This window comes from Cetorhinus maximus, chromosome 21 (assembly GCF_964194155.1).
Source record: "Cetorhinus maximus chromosome 21, sCetMax3.hap1.1, whole genome shotgun sequence".
NCBI lineage: Eukaryota > Metazoa > Chordata > Chondrichthyes > Lamniformes > Cetorhinidae > Cetorhinus > Cetorhinus maximus.
Genome location: NC_135899.1, coordinates 44,145,508 through 44,164,404, shown reverse-complemented (window position 1 = coordinate 44,164,404; position 18,897 = coordinate 44,145,508). Strand labels below are relative to the sequence as shown.

General features: G+C 47.0%; 1 protein-coding gene across 1 annotated transcript in view; it reads left to right on the top strand.

The window, feature by feature from the left end:
* col16a1 (collagen, type XVI, alpha 1) overlaps window positions 1-18,897 on the top strand; it is a 413,938-nt gene that overhangs the window by 282,638 nt on the left and 112,403 nt on the right. The window contains exons 30-34 of the mRNA XM_078566895.1: window positions 4,181-4,303; window positions 9,134-9,187; window positions 9,288-9,329; window positions 12,347-12,382; window positions 18,276-18,329. Of these exons, the coding sequence (XP_078423021.1) occupies window positions 4,181-4,303; window positions 9,134-9,187; window positions 9,288-9,329; window positions 12,347-12,382; window positions 18,276-18,329 (309 nt within the window). The remainder of the gene's footprint in view (window positions 1-4,180; window positions 4,304-9,133; window positions 9,188-9,287; window positions 9,330-12,346; window positions 12,383-18,275; window positions 18,330-18,897) is intronic.

Genomic DNA, 18,897 nt, shown 5'->3' with positions numbered 1-18,897 from the left:
ACCAAAACTAAACTCCATTGGTTACAAAACAAAAACAGAATTACCTGGAAAAACTCAGCAGGTCTGGCAGCATCGGTGGAGAAGAAATCAGTTAACGTTTCGAGTCTTCATGACCCTTCGGCAGAACTGAAGCGTAGTTAGGAGAAAGGTGAAATATAAGCTGGTTTAAGGTTGGAGGGCGGGGGGAGAGAGAAGTTGAGGGTGTGGTGAGTGTGGAGATAAGCAAGCAGTGATAGGAGCAGATAATCAAAAGATGTCATAGACAAAAGGATCAAAGAGGTGTTGAAGGTGGTGATATTGTCTAAGAAAAGTGCTAATTAAGAATGGAAGACAGGACACTCAAGGTACAGTTCTAGTGGGGGTGGGGTGGAAAGACTAACAAAGTTTTAGTTTTAGATTTAAAAATAATGGAAATAGGTGGGAAAAGAAGAATCTATATAAATTATTGAAAAAAAAGGGAGGGGGGAGAGACGGGGTGGGGATGGGGGGAGGGGGAGTTTGAGATCTAAAGTTGTTGAATTCAATATTCAGCCCGGAAGGCTGTAAAGTGCCTAGTCGGAAGATGAGGTGCTGTTCCTCCAGTTTGCGTTGGGCTTCACTGGAACAATGCAGCAAGCCAAGGACAGACATGTGGGCAAGAGAACAGGGTGGAGTGTTAAAATGGCAAGCGACAGGGAGGTTTGGGTCTTTCTTGCGGACAGACCGCAGGTGTTCTGCAAAGCGGTTGCCCAGTTTGCGTTTGGTCTCTCCAATGTAGAGGAGAGCGCATTGGGAGCAACGAATGCAGTAGACTAAGTTAGGGGAAATGCAAGTGAAATGCTGCTTCACTTGAAAGGAGTGTTTGGGCCCTTGGACGGTGAGGAGAGAGGAAGTGAAGGGTCAGGTGTTGCATCTTCTGCGTGGGCATGGGGAGGTGCCATAGGTGGGGGTTGAGGAGTAGGGGGTGATGGAGGAGTGGACCAGGGTGTCCCGGGGGGAACGATCCCTACGGAATGCCGTCAGGGGGGGTGAAGGGAAGATGTGTTTGGTGGTGGCATCATGCTGGAGTTGGCGGAAATGGCGGAGGATGATCCTTTGAATGCGGAGGCTGGTGGGGTGATAAGTGAGGACAAGGGGGACCCTATCATGTTTCTGGGAAGGAGGAGAAGGCGTGAGGGAGGATGCGCGGGATATGGGCCGGACACGGTTGAGGGCCCTGTCAATGACCGTGGGTGGAAAACCTCGGTTAAGGAAGAAGGAGGACATGTCAGAGGAGCTGTTTTTGAAGGTAGCGTCTTCAGAACAGATGCGACGGAGGCGAAGGAACTGAGAGAATGGGATGGAGTCCTTACAGGAAGCGGGGTGTGAGGAGCTGTAGTCGAGGTAGCTGTGGGAGTCGGTAGGCTTGTAATGGATATTGGTGGACAGGCTATCATCAGAAATTGAGACAGAGAGTTCAAGGAAGGGAAGAGAAGTGTCAGAGATGGACCATGTGAAAATGATGGAGGGGTGGAGATTGGAAGCAAAATTAATAAATTTTTCCAGGTCCCAATGAGAGCATGAAGCAGCACCGAGGTAATCATCGATGTACCGGAGAAAGAGTTGTGGGAGGGGGCCGGAGTAGGACTGGAACAAGGAATGTTCCACATACCCCATAAAGAGACAGGCATAGCTGGGGCCCATGCGGGTACCCATAGCCACACCTTTTATTTGGAGGAAGTGAGAGGAGTTAAAGGAGAAATTGTTCAGTGTGAGAACAAGTTCAGCCAGACGGAGGAGAGTAGTGGTGGATGGGGATTGTTCGGGCCTCTGTTCAAGGAAGAAGCTAAGGGCCCTCAGACCATCCTGGTGGGGGATGGAGGTGTAGAGGGATTGGACATCCATGGTGAAGAGGAAGCGGTTGGGGCCAGGGAACTGGAAATTGTTGTTGTGACGTAAGGTGTCAGAGGAATCACGGATGTAGGTGGGAAGGGACTGGACAAGGGGAGAGAGAAGGGAGTCAAGATAACGAGAAATGAGTTCCGTGGGGCAGGAACAGGCTGACACGATCGGTCTGCCAGGACAGTTCTGTTTGTGGATTTTGGGTAGGAGGTAGAAGCGGGCCGTCCAAGGTTGGGCGACTATCAAGTTGGAAGCTGTGGGAGGAAGATCTCCAGAGGAGATGAGGTCAGTGACAGTCCTGGAAACAATGGCTTGATGTTCTGTGGTGGGGTCATGGTCCAGGGAGAGGTAGAAGGAAGTGTCTGCGAGTTGACGCTCAGCCTCCGCGAGGTAGAGGTCAATGCGCCAGACAACAACAGTACCACCCTTGTCAGCGGGTTTGATGACAATGTTGGGGCTGGACCTGAGAGAACGGAGTGCAGTGAGTTCAGAGAGAGACAGATTAGAATGGGTGAGAGGAGCAGAGAAATTGAGACGGCTAATGTCACGCCAACAGTTCTCAATGAAAAGATCAAGAGAAGGTAAGAATCCAGAGGGAGGGGTCCAGGTGGAGGGAGAATATTGGAGATGGGTAAAAGGATCCATTGAACGGGGAGAGGACTCCTACCCAAAGAAGTGAGCACGGAGACGAAGACGGCGGAAGAAGAGTTCAGCATCATGCCGAGCCCGAAATTCATTGAGATGAGGGCGTAAGGGTATGAAACTAAGTCCTTTGCTGAGCACTGAACGTTCAGCATCGGAGAGGGGAAGGTCAGGGGGTATAGTGAATACGCGGCTGGGGCTGGGATTGGAAGATGGGGTGGGGACGGAGGGACAAGCAGGGGTGGAGGGTCCCAGATGGGTGATGGTGTTGATGAGTTGTTGGAGCTTGCGTTCCTTAGCACTTGAGAGAAAGAGAAAAAGTTTCTTGTTAAGGCGACGGATGAGGCGAAGAATAAAATGAAACTGGGGGCACGCGCAGCTTTGAAAAAGGCTGCGGCGGTGCTGCTGGAGGGATTCTGTTTTTGTTTTGGATTTCCAGCATCCGCAGTGGCTTTTAGTTTTTTGTTTTTATCTCCATTGATTACATCTTGCCAACCTGAAAAATACCCATTTATGCTTACTCTCGGTTTCCTGTTGGGTAACCAATCCTCTATCCATGCTATTATAAAAGGGGTAGGAGTGTCCTTGATGTTAATTGTACATTAATTGAAGGTTAACTGTATTCAGATGGTGGGTAATCATTGAGAATTTTTGAGAAGGCTGAAAGTGCAGTTGTCGATTGAAGGTGTACAATAGGTAATATATATCTCTGTAAGTAGAAGCTTGTAAAGTGTATAACGATGAGGCTCCAGTTTTATCCTTCACCACCTGGCTTTCTGAGTTGTGACTCACGGATTCCTCAAGTCAGGTGCTTGAGCCAGGCCCCAAGTGGGACATAGCATCAGCTGGTGAACTGGGCCCATGCTGATGAAGTGGGATTCTGCTTGCGAGTCAAGTGTCATCTCTGTTGGGTTCGGCAGTTACATCTGGTTTCACTAGACAAACCCGGCTGAAACTGGAAAAATTGGGACCCATCTGCCACTCCTCACCTTCCTCCCCAAAAAGATAATTGCTTAAAGCAGCCTCCTGAAATGGTCCAGCCCTTAAGGTATCTGTCTTGAGCCTGCACCTTCAGCTACATGGGAATGAATTTCACCCTTTCCTGGAATACTGACTCTATTGACACAAAGGTCATGTCAGCAGATGTGTTCACCCACCTCCAGCTGCGGAGAATAACGAATTTGAATCTCACCGCTACTCAGTACTCCATTAGAAAGCAGTCATCAATAACCTTATTTGTTCTCAGAATGTGGGAGTTACTGGCAAAGCTGGCATTTATTGCCCATCTCTAATTGCCTTGGGAAGGTGGTGATAGGCTATCTCCTTGAACTGCTGGACTTCATGTGGTGAAAGTGCTCCTACAATGGTGTTGAGTGAATAATAACCATGGCCTGGCCATTTTGCCACTTGATGTTGAGCATTTCCCACTCATCACCCTACAATATTGTGTGGCCTGCCAACATCCAATTCCTGCCACCTCACTTTTTATAGTGTGACTTCAATCCCAAACAACTCTTTCCAATTGCTGTTCCATTCACCTCTCAATAATATATCTAATTCCGCTCCATTAATCCCACTGTTCCTCTGGTTTTAGTGAACCCTCTTCCTCTAGAGCTGTGACCTGGCAGGTTTTATTTGATTAACACAGTCTGTACTAAGGTCTTATTGTGTTGTGCAGGGGGATCAGTGTGAGATTTGCCCCACCATTCCAGAAGACTTCAAAGACGTGATAGGACTTCCAGGGAAACCAGGCCCTCAGGGAGACCCTGGACCACCTGGGACAGGAGAACCAGGAAAACATGTGAGGCCAAGTCATTAAAACTAGACTCTATAGTGTACATCCACCAGAGACAGTGTTCCACTGACTAAACTGCTCTGGAAAAGAACTATATAAAATACCTGTTGGTAAACTATTCCAGTCTGTTTGTATCTCAATATCCAAACTCTCAATCTCTATTTCCCTCCGTCTCTGATCTCTCGCTCTGTTTCTCTCTCTCAGTTTCTGATCTCTCGCTCTGTTTCTCTCTCTCAGTTTCTGATCTCTCGCTCTGTTTCTCTCTCTCAGTTTCTGATCTCTCGCTCTGTTTCTCTCTCTCAGTTTCTGATCTCTCGCTCTGTTTCTCTCTCTCAGTTTCTGATCTCTCGCTCTGTTTCTCTCTCTCAGTTTCTGATCTCTCGCTCTGTTTCTCTCTCTCTCTGTTTCTGATCTCTCGCCCTGTTTCTCCCTCTGTCTCTGATCTCTCGCTCTGTTTCTCTCTCTCAGTTTCTGATCTCTCGCTCTGTTTCTCTCTCTCTCTGTTTCTGATCTCTCGCTCTGTTTCTCTCTCTCGGTTTCTGACCTCTCGCTCTGTTTCTCACTCTCTCTTTCTGATCTCTCGCTCTGTTTCTCTCTCTCAGTTTCTGATCTCTCGCTCTGTTTCTCTCTCTCTGTCTCTGATCTCTCGCTCTGTTTCTCTCTCTGTTTCTGATCTCTCGCTCTGTTTCTCTCTCTCTGTCTCTGATCTCTCGCTCTGTTTCTCTCTGTCTCTGATCTCTCGCTCTGTTTCTCTCTCCGTTTCTGATCTCTCGCTCTGTTTCTCTCTCTCTGTTTCTGATCTCTCGCTCTGTTTCTCTCTCCGTTTCTGATCTCTCGCTCTGTTTCTCTCTCTCAGTTTCTGATCTCTCGCTCTGTCTCTGATCTCTCACTCTGTTTCTCTCTCCGTTTCTGATCTCTCGCTCTGTTTCTCTCTCTTAGTTTCTGATCTCTCACTCTGTTTCTCTCTCTGTCTCTGATCTCTCGCTCTGTTTCTTTCTCTCCGTTTCTGATCTCTCACTCTGTTTCTCTCTCTCCGTTTCTGATCCCTCGCTCTGTTTCTCTCTCTCTGTCTCTGATCTCTCGCTCTGTTTCTCTCTCTCAGTTTCTGATCTCTCGCTCTGTTTCTCTCTCTCAGTTTCTGATCTCTTGCTCTGTTTCTCTCTCTCTCTGTCTCTGATCTCTCGCTCTGTTTCTCTCCGTCTCTGATCTCTCGCTCTGTTTCTCTCTCTCAGTTTCTGACCTCTCGCTCTGTTTCTCTCTCTCTCTGTCTCTGATCTCTCGCTCTGTTTCTCTCTCTCAGTTTCTGATCTCTCGCTCTGTTTCTCTCTCTGTTTCTGATCTCTCGCTCTGTTTCTCTCTCTCAGTTTCTGATCTCTTGCTCTGTTTCTCTCTCTCAGTTTCTGATCTCTCGCTCTGTTTCTCTCTCTGTTTCTGATCTCTCGCTCTGTTTCTCTCTCTCAGTTTCTGATCTCTCACTCTGTTTCTCTCTCTCAGTTTCTGATCTCTCGCTCTGTTTCTCTCTCTGTCTCTGATCTCTCGCTCTGTTTCTCTCTCTCAGTTTCTGATCTCTCGCTCTGTTTCTCTCTCTGTTTCTGATCTCTCGCTCTGTTTCTCTCTCTCAGTTTCTGATCTCTCGCTCTGTTTCTCTCTCTCAGTTTCTGATCTCTCGCTCTGTTTCTCTCTCTCTCTGTTTCTGATCTCTCGCTCTGTTTCTCTCTCTCAGTTTCTGATCTCTCGCTCTGTTTCTCTCTCCGTCTCTGATCTCTCGCTCTGTTTCTCTCCGTCTCTGATCTCTCGCTCTGTTTCTCTCTCCGTCTCTGACCTCTCGCTCTGTTTCTCTCTCTCTGTCTCTGACCTCTCACTCTGTTTCTCTCTCTCTGTCTCTGACCTCTCACTCTGTTTCTCTCTGTCTCTGATCTCTCGCTCTGTTTCTCTCTCTCTGTCTCTGATCTCTCGCTCTGTTTCTCTCTCTCAGTTTCTGATCTCTCGCTCTGTTTCTCTCTCTCAGTTTCTGATCTCTCGCTCAGTTTCTCTCTCTCAGTTTCTGATCCCTCGCTCTGTTTCTCTCTCTCAGTTTCTGATCTCTCGCTCTGTTTCTCTCTCTCAGTTTCTGATCTCTCGCTCTGTTTCTCTCTGTCTCTGATCTCTCGCTCTGTTTCTCTCTGTCTCTGATCTCTCACTCTGTTTCTCTCTCTCAGTTTCTGATCTCTCACTCTGTTTCTCTCTCTCTCTGTTTCTGATCTCTCGCTCTGTTTCTCCCTCTGTCTCTGATCTCTCGCTCTGTTTCTCTCTCTCAGTTTCTGACCTCTCGCTCTGCTTCTCTCTCTTTCTGATCTCTCGCTCTGTTTCTCTCTCTCTCTTTCTGATCTCTCGCTCTGTTTCTCTCTCTCAGTTTCTGACCTCTCGCTCTGTTTCTCTCTCTCTCTTTCTGATCTCTCGCTCTGTTTCTCTCTCTCAGTTTCTGACCTCTCGCTCTGTTTCTCTCTCTCGCTTTCTGATCTCTCGCTCTGTTTCTCTCTCTCAGTTTCTGATCTCTCGCTCTGTTTCCCTCTGTCTCTGATCTCTCACTCTGACCTAAAATTTCTTGTAGCTGATGTATTTCTTCCTTTTTGAAATGTTTGATCTGGGTTTGCGCCATTAGGGACAATGCTGATGACTTTGCACTTTTTCGGTGAATAAGATTATGGCTTAATCACATTCCCAGTGTCACCTGATCACCACCTCAGTGCTGCCCAAAATGTGGCGTCCATCCTGATCTGGGAGAATGAACTCATGGCAGTAGGCCACAGGCTTGTTTGTGAAGCTAGGAGCAATGAGAGGGGAGGAGCAATGCCTAAGAGCCAAGAAGAAAGTAAAGTGAGTGTAATGATTTGTCCCAACAGGCACAGTGATAGCAGAATGTTTGTTTGTTTGTGCCCACGGCTTGTTGAGGCAATGCCCATCAGCTGAGCTATGGTTTTTCGAGAAACTGTGGACTGAAATGATGCCATAAAGACATGGAAAACCGCATTCACCCATCCCCTGGTACCTGGCAGAGAGCCTCAGTAACAGAGCACTGGATCAGGTCACTACATACTCTTCTGGCTGGAGAGAGAGCAAAACCAGGGGAAAAGAGCTATAATTTCCCTGTATACCTCCCAATTCTCCTGTTGTGATATCCCACATGCTAGAGAGACCTAATGAGCCAGGAGACTCCAGATTGGAGCCCTGGACGGTACTCAGTTTGTGGATCTCTCCTAGAATTGCTGGATTATTACCCTCAGCAACTTGAGGTTCATGAGGGGAAGATCATGCTGACTTGCTTCTGGCACCTGCAAGTTAGTGGGGATGTGCGGCTTTGTGTGTGTGTGTGTGTGTGTGTAGATGTGCGCACGTGTGTGCGTGTCTGTGTTTATGCGTCTGTGTGTGGGTGTATTTGCCTGCATGTTAGTGTGGGTGTGTGTGTGCACGTACGTGCGTATCTGTCTGTGCCTGTCTGTGGGCATATGTGCATGCATGAGCCTATGTATGTGTCTCTGTGTGTGCGTGTGTCTGTGCCTGCACGCGTGAACTTGTATGTGCATGTGTCTGTGCGTGTGTGCGCGTGCGTGTCTGTGTATGTGTGTAGGGGTATAGGAAAAATTGGGCACCTTGCTGTCCACCTCTACCCCGTGCCATAGTTTTACCAGTAGTGGGAGAGGCAGCAGGAAGCCTGCCTGCCCACGGCCAATAAATGGAATTGTACCCATAGTGGGAGTGTGTGTAGCCTGGTAAGTTTCACTAGTCAATCTAGTGGCTCGTCAAGGAGAGTGGGGATGCTTGCCTCCTTTACAGGCTCCTTGTATCCATCAGAGGCCCACCCCCAAGGTCTTCCCACACCGAGGTACCCCCTCTCCCCACCCCCCTTGTCCTCCTAGCCGAGGCCTGCCAACCTGGCCTCAGTGAAAGTCTGGACTCACCTTTGTTCCAGGCTCCTTTGCAGCTTGCTTCCATCATGGACCCTGCAGTCCCAACAGTGGCCATTTCTCCCAGTGGGCTGCTGGGACTGAGAGTTGCTGGCCATTTGATTGGACCTTGACTTTTATGCCCCATTGGTATGTGTGTCTGCGTGTTTTTTTTTAAACTCATTTATGGGATGTGGGCATCGCTGGCTGGGCCAGCATTTATTTCCCATCCCTAGTTGCCCTTGGGACGGTGGTGGTGAGCTGCCTTCTTGAACCGCTGCAGTCCATGTGATATAGATACACTTGCAGTGCTGTTAGGAAGGGAGTTCCAGGTTTTTAACCCAGTGATAGTGAAGGAACAGCGATATAGTTCCAAGTTAGGATGGCGAGTGACTTGGAGTTTAACTTCCAGGTTATGGTGTTCCCATGTGTCTGCTGCCCTCGTCCTTCTAGATGGTAGAGGTTGTGGATTTGGAAGGTGCTGCCGAAGGAGCTTTGGTGAATTCTTGCAGTGAATCTTGTAGATGGTACACACTGCTGCCACTATGGTGGAGGGAGTGAATGTTTGTAGATGTGGTGCCAATCAAGTGGGCTGCTTTGTCCTGGACGGTGTCAAGCTTCTTGAGTGTTGTTGGAGCTGCACTCATCCAGGCAAGTGGAGAGTATTCCATCACACTCCTGACTTGGTGCACCTGTAAATGTTTTTGTGTATCTGTCTGGCTCACACCCCCTGAAGATGGAGCCTTGGGTGAGGGATGGGGAGAGGAAAGAAAGGGAGGAGGCTTCACAACCTTTGGAACTGTACCCCAACAAACATTTTGTCTTCAGGAAAAGAGAAGAGATGATTAAATATAAACAGAAATGTATGTAAAATTAGATGTCCTAATAACTTCCTAATGTTGAATTAACTTAGGGTGAACCAGGACTGCAGGGATTGACGGGATCTCCAGGTATGAAGGGTGAAAAGGTAAGTGTGAGGTCTTGACACTCAAGCTCAATGGTTCTTTTTGCTTGTTGCAGCTTGATGTGATTAGTGTATTAATAATCATTCCCTTTCCACCTAACAGGGACAAGCAGGACCCCCTGGGAAAGGACTGCCCGGACTGCCAGTGAGTAATCAGTTGCATTTATATCGTGTCACCATTAACGTGGTAAAGTGTCCCAAAGTGATCCACAGAAACGTTTACAAACAAAATATGACGCCAAACCACGTAAGGAGATATTAGATCAGATGACCAAAAGCTTGCTCCGAGAGGCAGCAGGTGCATGGGAACACCACCAGCCGCAATTTCCCCTGGAAGCCACTCACCATCCTGACTTGGAAATATAAAGGAGGGAGAGAGGGCCAGGGAGAGAATTCCAGAGCCTGGGGGCCAGGCACACCAATGGTCAAGTGATTAATGTTGGGGATGTGCAAGAGAGCAGAATTAGATGAGTGCAGATTTCATGAAAGGTTATAAGGCTGGAGATAATGACAGTGATAGAGAGGGTCGAGGCCATAAAGGGATTTGAAAAGAAAGGTGAGAATTTGAAAATCGATGTTTTGCCAATGTGAATCAGTGAGCAGAGGGGGTAATGTGTAAACAAGGCTCGGTGCAAGGTAGGATACATGTAGCAGGGTTTAGGATGAGCTCACGTTTCTGAAGGGTGGAAGATTGGAGGCTACCCAGGAGGGTGTCGGAATGGTCAAGAGGTACAAAAGGCATGGATGATGGTTCAGCGGCAGATGAGCTGAGACAGGGACAGAAACGGGGAATGTTACTGAGGTAGAATTAGACAGTCTTGATGGTGGGGAGGATGTGGGATCAGAAGCTCATCTCAGGACTCGAAGGATACAAGCTGTCTGCTTCGGCCTCCAACAGTTACCAGGGAGCGGGTCAGAGTTAAGCTGCGGAATAGAATTTGTTGTAGGGACTGAAAACAAGGCCTTTGGTTTTCCCAGTATTTGGTTGGAAGGAATTCCTGCTCCAATACTGCATATCAGATAAGCAGTCTGATAACCATGGGGCACTTTCTAGGTCGAGATGGGAGCTGGTGAGTTAGGGCTGGGTGACATCATCGCACATGTGGACACTAACACTGTTTTTGGGTGATGCCACTAAGAGATGAGTAGATGAGAATTAAGAGGGCTCAGAGGTGAGGGTGTGGGAGCTGAAAGAGAAACCACAGGTAGGCTTATGGTTGGCACCCTCTCACCCCAGTGGGCTCCAGGCTGGAACGATGAAGAGGAGATGTTAATGGCCCGCTGTCCTGTTACTGAGAAGCCGCCTCCAGTTACACGCCAGGCTCCAGTCCCGGGGTGGGGCCTGTCTGCTGTCAGGAAAATCCTGCCGATGCCATCAACCATCCCCCAATTGGGCCATTAAGGGACCTAATTGGTTACCCATTGCTACCAGGCAGGTAACTTCTGCCTCCGCATGGTCCCTCAGATATGGGAAAGCCTCAGATAGTTGACCTGGTGTGCTAATTTCCAAGTTTCCTCCTAATCTACCTCCATGGGGCTGGAAAGATTCCGTCCTGTGTGTCCTCCCTCAATCTCGGTCTCTCTTTGCCTCTTTCTGTCCTCCTCTAGCTTTCTGCCTCAGTTCCCCTCTTTCTTGGTCTCTTCCTGTCTCTCTCTGTCTCTTCGTCTCTCTGACCACCCTCTCCCTGTCAGGAGATGGTGGGAGTGAGCTTGGTGTAGTGGTAATGTCACTGGACTAGTAATCCAGAGGCCCAGGTTAATACTCTGGGGATAATAGCAAAACACTGTGGATGCTGGAAATCTGAAACAAAATCAGAAAATGCTGTAAAAACTCAGCAGGTCTAACAGCATCTGTGGAGAGAAAGACGGAGTTAATGTTTCGAGTCCGTGTGCCTCAAAACAGTTCTGAAGAAGAGTCAAAAACAAAAAGGTTTGGGTCTTTCTTGCAGACAGACCGCAGGTGTTCTACTGCATTCGTTGCTCCCAATGCGGTCTCCTCTACATTGGAGAGACCAAACGCAAACTGGGCGGCCGCTTTGCAGAACACCTGCGGTCTGTCCGCAAGAAAGACCCAAACCTCCCTGTCGCTTGCCATTTCAACACTCCACCCGGCTCTCTTGCCCACATGTCTGTCCTTGGCTTGCTGCATTGTTCCAGTGAAGCCCAACGCAAACTGGAGGAACAGCACCTCATCTTCCGACTAGGCACTTTACAGCCTTCCGGACTGAATATTGAATTCAACAACTTTAGATCTTAAACTCCCTCCCCCATTCCCACCCCCACTAGAGCTGTACCTTGAGTGTCCTGCCATCCATTCTTAATTAGCACATTTTCTTAGATAATATCACCACCTTCAACACCTCTTTGCCCTTTTGTCTGTGACATCTTTTGATTATCTGCTCCTGTCACTGCTTGCTTGTCCCTACAACCACCACCCCCCCAACTTCTCTTCCCCCCCTCCCCCACCCCCATCTTAAACCAGCTTATATTTCACCCCTCTCCTAACTTTACTCAGTTCTGCTGAAGGGTCATAAGGACTCGAAACGTCAACTCTTTCCTTCTCCGCCGATGCTGCCAGACCTGCTGAGTTTTTCCAGGTAATTCTGTTTTTGTTCTGAAGAAGAGTCACACAGACTCGAAACGTTAACTCTGTCTTTCTCTCCACAGATGCTGTTAGACCTGCTGAGTTTTTACAGCATTTTCTGTTTCTGTTTGTAATACTTTGGGGACACTGGTTCAAATCCCACTATGACGGCTGATGGAATTTAAATTCAGTTAATAAATCTGGAATTGAAAGCTACTCTCAGTAATGGTGACCATGAAACTATCATTGATCTTTGTATAAACCCATTTTCCTTCCGGGAAGGAAATCTGCCATACTTACCCAGTCTGGCCTCCATGTAACTAGAGACCCACAGCAATGTGGTGGACTCTTAACTGCCCTCTGCAATGGCTGAGCAAGCCAATCAGTTCATGGGAAACTAGGGATGAGCAACAAATGCTGGCGTTGCCAGTGACGCCCACACCCCATGAAAGAAATAGTCAGAGATTGCACTTGGTCAGATTTTGTGAATTGTGTAACAATTCTTTATGGAGGTAATCTCACTGGTTCAGTGTTAATACGCATTCCGAAAATAATTAAGTTTATTTGTTTATTTTTAGGGAAAGGATGGCTTAATGGGAAAGCCAGGAAATCCAGTGAGTAAATCCTTGGAATTCTGACAGAGAAGTGAGAGTGACTGCTGATCCTTGACTTTTTCCCTTTGACATTGAAGAATGGCCTCTCACCTGTGCCAGTCAAACTCGTCTGTTTTCAACCCAGAAACCTAGTGTGTTAGTCTGTAGTTATAAGTCTGGGTGTGGGGTGCAGAGTCTCCCAGTATCAGTGTGTGAGAGCAGCTTACACCCAGCTCCAGATATAACGTGCCCACCGCCTGCCATGAGAACTGGTCAATGGTTCCCATGCCTGTTGGTACCTGGGTCACCATACCATTGCCAGCTTCACAAGGAAACTGTTCAGTGGCCAGGGGGTCAGTAACCAGGTGAACCACATTTAAGATAATTGGCAAAATAACTAGAGGGAGGTGAGGATTGTTTTTACACAGTGAGTTGTTGCGATCTGGAACACGCTGCCTGAAAGGACGGTGGAAACAGGTTCAATGTTAACTTTCAAAAGGGAACTGGATAAACACTTGAAAAGGAGAAAGTTTGGGGCTTTGGGGATAGAACAAGGAGGGAACTAATTGGTTAAGTGCCCAATCGAGCCAGCAAAGGAATGATGGACCGAGTGGCCTCCATCTACCCTGTAATATTCTATGATTAGTTCTGAATTTACCCCCTTCACCACTCAGTGCTCATAACCTTCTGTAGAGCCATTGGAGGCTGTTCCAGACACATTGGGGAGCGGATTTGAAGGGGTGATGCCCAAAGGTGAGTGGTCGAACTGCAGTCTGAGCCTGGTGCTCTGCTTCCTTTAAGTGTGGCCAGATTGCTGGGAGTACAGGTCACGGGCCCCACCCTCAGCTCTTTAGTAGATGAACCCATTCATTCATAGGCAGCAGCCCATTGTACAATCAACGCCAGGAGCAAAGAGACTGAGCTGGCCCAGTTCTTCACAGAAGAGCATAGGAACAGGAGGAGGCCATTCAGCCCCTCGAGCCTGTTCCAACATTGTGAGATCATGGCTGATCTATATCTTAACTTCATTGGGCTGAATTGGTTTTATAATCTTCAATGCTGTAACGGAATAAAAATCAATCAATCTCAGATTTGGAAGTTTCAGCCAATGGCCAGCCCCAGGGGAGAGGGTTCCCGATTTCCACACTCTTTATGTTAGCAAATGCTTCCTGACATCACCTCTGAATGGCCTGACTCCAATTTTAAGGTTCTTCTCACTTGTTCTGGACCCCTCCCCCACAACCCCCAACTCAGACATAATGGGCTAGACTTTCATCCTCAAAGCGGGATGGGGAGTTGGGAAAATTCCCAGCTCAGCCTGCCCTCTCTGGGAGAAAGTGCCAATAAGGACAGGATTTTCATTATGGTGCAAGCTGGAGTCGAGCCAGCCGACTTGAGAAAAAGCCCTGAGGCAGCCACGGGCTGTGAGGTGCCTGGAGTTGGGGGTTGGGGGTTGGGGGGTAGGGGGGGGGCGCTGATTTAAAAGACCCGCTTTGGTGCTGTGTGACTATAATGAAAAAATAAAGGCTCTCTAAACCTCACCCCTCTCACCCTTTCACATCGCCACACATTCTACTCCCCATCCATGCCACTTTATGGCCCCCATCCACCCCTTTAGCCCCTCATGCACCCCGATCCTAAGGTATCCCCCCCCACCCCCCACCTACTCCCTATGGCCCCTCATGCCCACACGCCCTCTTCCAATGTCAAGCTATGACACTTCCATGCCCATTCATCCACTATACACTGTATATAAACAATGAATCCTAGAATAACAGCAGGATGTGTAAAAAAAGCAGCTGTTCATTGATAACTTTCCGCTTTAAAAAATTTTTACAGCAGCTTAATAAAAGTGTTAATCATCCAGACCTTTAAAGTATCAATAGCAGAAACTGCAAGCACTTGAAACTTCTATCTTCTGTCGATAAACATTTTACGACTGACAGCACAGATTGGAGAGCCAGAGCTGTCAGTCAAGCAATGTTTTCCCTGGGGCCTAGGTGTTTTAGCACTCTAATGGATGTCAGGGCTCTCAGTCAAGAATACATAATGAGAGCCCAGAAATCCATTAGCCTGCATCCGTAACTCACCAATCTTACTTACCGCACTCTGCACTTTCACATACATGTACAGTGACTTTATTACTCCTTCCCCCCCACTCCATTACTCAGACCCCACATAACTTACTATATCCTATGCTAGTGCTATCTATCTCCCACCAGTATTTTGTACACATTGGTATTCCTCTCTGATATTACCTCCTGGTTCCCATGCCCTTGCCAAGTTAGCTTAAACCCTCCCCAGTAGCACCAGCAAATTGCCTCTCAAGGAAATTGGTCCCACCTCTGTTCAGGTCCCATCTTCCCCAGGGTCAGTCCCAATGTCCCAGGAAGCTGAAGCCCTCCCTCCTGTTCCATCTTTCCAGCCAGCCACGCATTCATCTGCTTTAACCTCCGATTTCTATACTTACTTTTTCATGTGGTACTGGGAATAATGTGGCGATTATTACTTTTGAGGTCCTGCTTGCTAATTTCCTACCTAGCTCCCTAAATTCTGACTGCAGGACCATATCCCTCTTTCTACCTATGCCGTTGTGGACCATAACTTTGGGCTGTTCACCCTGCCCCTCTCAGGGTGCTCTGCAACCACTCAGTGATGTCCCTGACCCTGGCACCAGGGAGGCAACACACCATCCTGGATTCATGTCTGCGGCCACTGAAACACCTGTCTGTTGCCCTAACTACTGAATCTCCTGTCACTATTGTCAGTAAAAAGAAATGTGGACATCAGTATTTACACTGGAGAAGGAGGTCATCATGCTTTACATTCCAAGGAAACTAATATTGAATCAGGGACAAAGACACACCCAAAATAATATAAGCAAAGTCAGAATAATAGAGAAAATAATGATATTAAAGAGGGACAAATCCTCAGGATCAGATGGTTTCCATTCCAAAGTTTAATGGAAGTAGGTGAGAACATTGCCAGTGCCCTAACTGTGTCTTTTGACTCCCTTGTTAGTCAAGAATATATCTACCTCTGACTTTAAAATATTCACTGACCCTGTCTCCACTGCTCTCCTGCGGAAGAGAGTTCCCCAGACTCACAACCCTCTGAGAGGAAACATTCTTCTCATCTCTGTGTTAAATGGGAACCCCCTTATTTTTAAACTGTGTCCCCTTGTTCTAGTCTCTCCCATAAGGGGAAACATCTTTTCATCATCCACCCTGTCAAGCCCCCTCAGGATCTTATATGTTTCAATAAGATCACCCATCATTTTTCTGAACTCCAATGGATACAGACCCAGTCTGTCCAACCTTTCCTCATAAGATAACCACCCCCCACTCAACCTCATCCCAGCAGTCAGTCAAGAGAACCTTCTCTGAACTGCTTCTAATGCAATTATGTCCTTCCTTAAACAAGGAGACAAAAACTGTACATAGTACTCCATATGTGGTCGCACCAATGTCTTGTACACCTGTGGCAAAGCATATCTCCTTTTATATTCCATTCCCCTTGCAATAAACAACAATCCATTAGCCTTCCTAATCATTTGCTGTAGCTGCATACTAATATTTCCTGATTCACGTACCAGGAACCCAGATCCCTCTGTACCGCAGAGGTCTACAATCTCTCTCCATTTAAATAATATGTTGCTTTTCTATTCTTCCCGCCAAAGTGGACAAGTTCACATTTTCCCACATTTTACTCCATCTGCCAAATTTTTGCACACTCACTTAACCTATCTATGTCCCTTATGTCCTCTTCACAACTTACTTTCCTACCTATCTTTCTATCATCAGCAAATTTAGCAACTATATATTCAGTCCCTTCATCCAAGTCATTGATGCATTTGTAAATAGTTGCCCCAGAACTGATTTTTGTGGTCTCCACTCATTACATTTTGCCAACCTCAAATAACCCATTTATGCCTACTCTCTTTCCTGTTAGCTAACCAATCCTCCATCCATGCTCATATGTTACCTCCTATACCATGAGGTCTTACTTTGTGTAGTAACCTTTGATGTGGCATCTTGGCAAATGCCTTCTGGAAATCCAAGTACACATTCACAGGTTCCCCTTTTTCCATGTTGCTAGTTACTTCCTCAAAGAACTCTTGAAAAAATTAGTTAAACAGGATTTCCCATTCACAAAACCATGTTGACTCTGCCTGATTGCATTGAGATTTTCTAAGTGCCTTCTTGATACTAGATTTGAACATTTTCCCTATGAGAGATGTTAAGCTAACTGGCCTGTAGTTTCCTGCTTTCTGTCTCCCTCCTTTCTTCAATAGAGGAGCTACATTCACTATTTTGCAATCTGATGGGACCTTTCCAGGGAATTGTAAGCTCTAAAGATAGAAGCCTAAAGTTATTAAGAGATATTGTTAGGTTAAGTGAATGGGCAAAGGTTTAGCAAATGGATTTCAATGTAGGCAAATGTGGGTCATCCAGCTGGATTTAAAAAGGATAAAACATGGGACTTTCTAAATGGGGAAAAAGCGAGAAACACTAAGTCCAAAGAGACTTTGCAGTCTAGTGTTGTATTCACTAGAATTTAGCAGGTCATGGGGTGATTTGATCAAAGTCTTCGAGATATTAAGGGTGGATAGAGAAAATCTATTTCTACTGGGTGTGAAGTCTAGGACTAGATGGCACAGTCTAAAAGTTAAACCCAGTCCTTTCAGGAGTGAAATTAGGAAATATTTCTCTGTACAAAGGGTGGTAGATATTTGGAACTCTCTTCCAGCAACGACAACTGGTGGTAGATCAAATGTTAATTTTATAACTGAGATTGACAGATTTTTTTTACCCGAAGGTATTAAGGGATATGGGGCAAAGGTGGGTAATTGGAGTTTGGTCGCAAACCTATGTTAGTTGCACACTCTCATTGAACAATGAAACAGATTTTCCTATTTTCTGGCACTATGTGCTGTATTGCCAAGGCTGTTGCAAAAAAACAAGACTGTAATATCAAAGAGCAGCCAGCAGATGCTGATGCTGCACTTTGGAAAGCTTTGCCATTTAGTCCAGAGTTTGAAGTGTTCACTCTAACACTTTCACAAGGTTCCCTGGGTTACCAACTCTCCTTGGACGTTTTCATGGAGATTTCATTCCATGGCCTCCTGGGTCTAACTGCCCAGCCCAATCAAACAGCTTTTTTCAATATTTGTTCAATATTTTTCTATCTAATGATGATAAAAGAGGAATAATAATGTTCCATGAACATAAACAGAAACACACATTCTTTCACAATGCCTCAGCGATCTTCCTCCTGTGTTTTATGCTCATAGCAGAGTTCTGAAGATGAATGTCCACTTCCTGGAGACTCCAGGGCAATCCTGGAAGGTTGGCAACCCGATGTACACTCAGTGCAATAAACCAGTTGTTGTTGAAATAGTTCCAGTCTACCTCTACCTGTTAGGCCTGTCCTGGGAGTATTTGATGGGGACAGTATAGAGGGAGATTTACCCTGTAGCTAACCCTGTGCTGTACCCGTCCTGGGGGTGTTTGATGGGGACAGTGTAGAGGGAGCTTTACTCTGTATCTAACCCCATGCTGTACCTGCTCTGGGAGTGTTTGATGCTGACACTAGGTGATATGTGACTGAAGCGTTCACTGCCAAAATCAGGTTTAATTATGCCTCAATGATCGTACTTTGAATAGTTAACTTTCAAAATTGATGAACTAAGGCTATTAACGTGTTGTTAGTAAAGCATTGCCAGTGAGTGTTGAGGCCACTGGATCAACAGGTACCCGTACCACCCACAATCTAGAACAACCTTCTCTGCTGTCAGTGAAATGAGCACTGGGACCTTTGCAGTGCAATAACTTCCCTTCCAGCTTGAGGACAACTCAGCAGTCTGACCCTGTGCTTTGTACAGACTTTCCTTGATGCTTCTGTTTCTCTGCAGGGTGCAGCAGGAATCCCGGGGACTCCAGGAGATACAGGACCAAAGGGCAGCAAAGTAAGTGTCTACCATCCGTTACACTTTAAACAAAGGGTTTCCATTCCCCACTCCCAGTCAGACATTTACTCACTGTTAGCTTCACCCTGGCACTCTCGGTGCTGATCATTGCATCATCACCAGTCAGAGCAGGACCACACCCCCCCCCCCCCCCCCCCCACCCCCCACCCACCCACTGCAAGCCTGATGCCCAAGGTGGGACCCTCAGTACAAACACCCACATACTGCTAATGGGTGCCAATACAGCCAGCAAGAATGGAAAATTTTCAGTCGCCAGAGCAGCTTGCCAACACTTGTACTGGTGCAAAGGAGATACCCATGAAGGATCAGAGTGACTTGATTCTGTACCATAAACCTGGAAGGACTGAGTCTCTCAAACTCTGACTTTCTCCAAGAGAATGAGGGCCTCTGTTTTGAGCTAATGAACCTGGCCCTATGCTGGGGCCTGTGTGCTTCATTGCCACCTGGTTTCTGCTGGGCTACTGCAGGCAAATATGGTCTTTTGATTGCCCCATGTTATCTCCCAAAGCTGCACTCTGGAGTTCCCAGGGTAAATAAAAGCTCACTG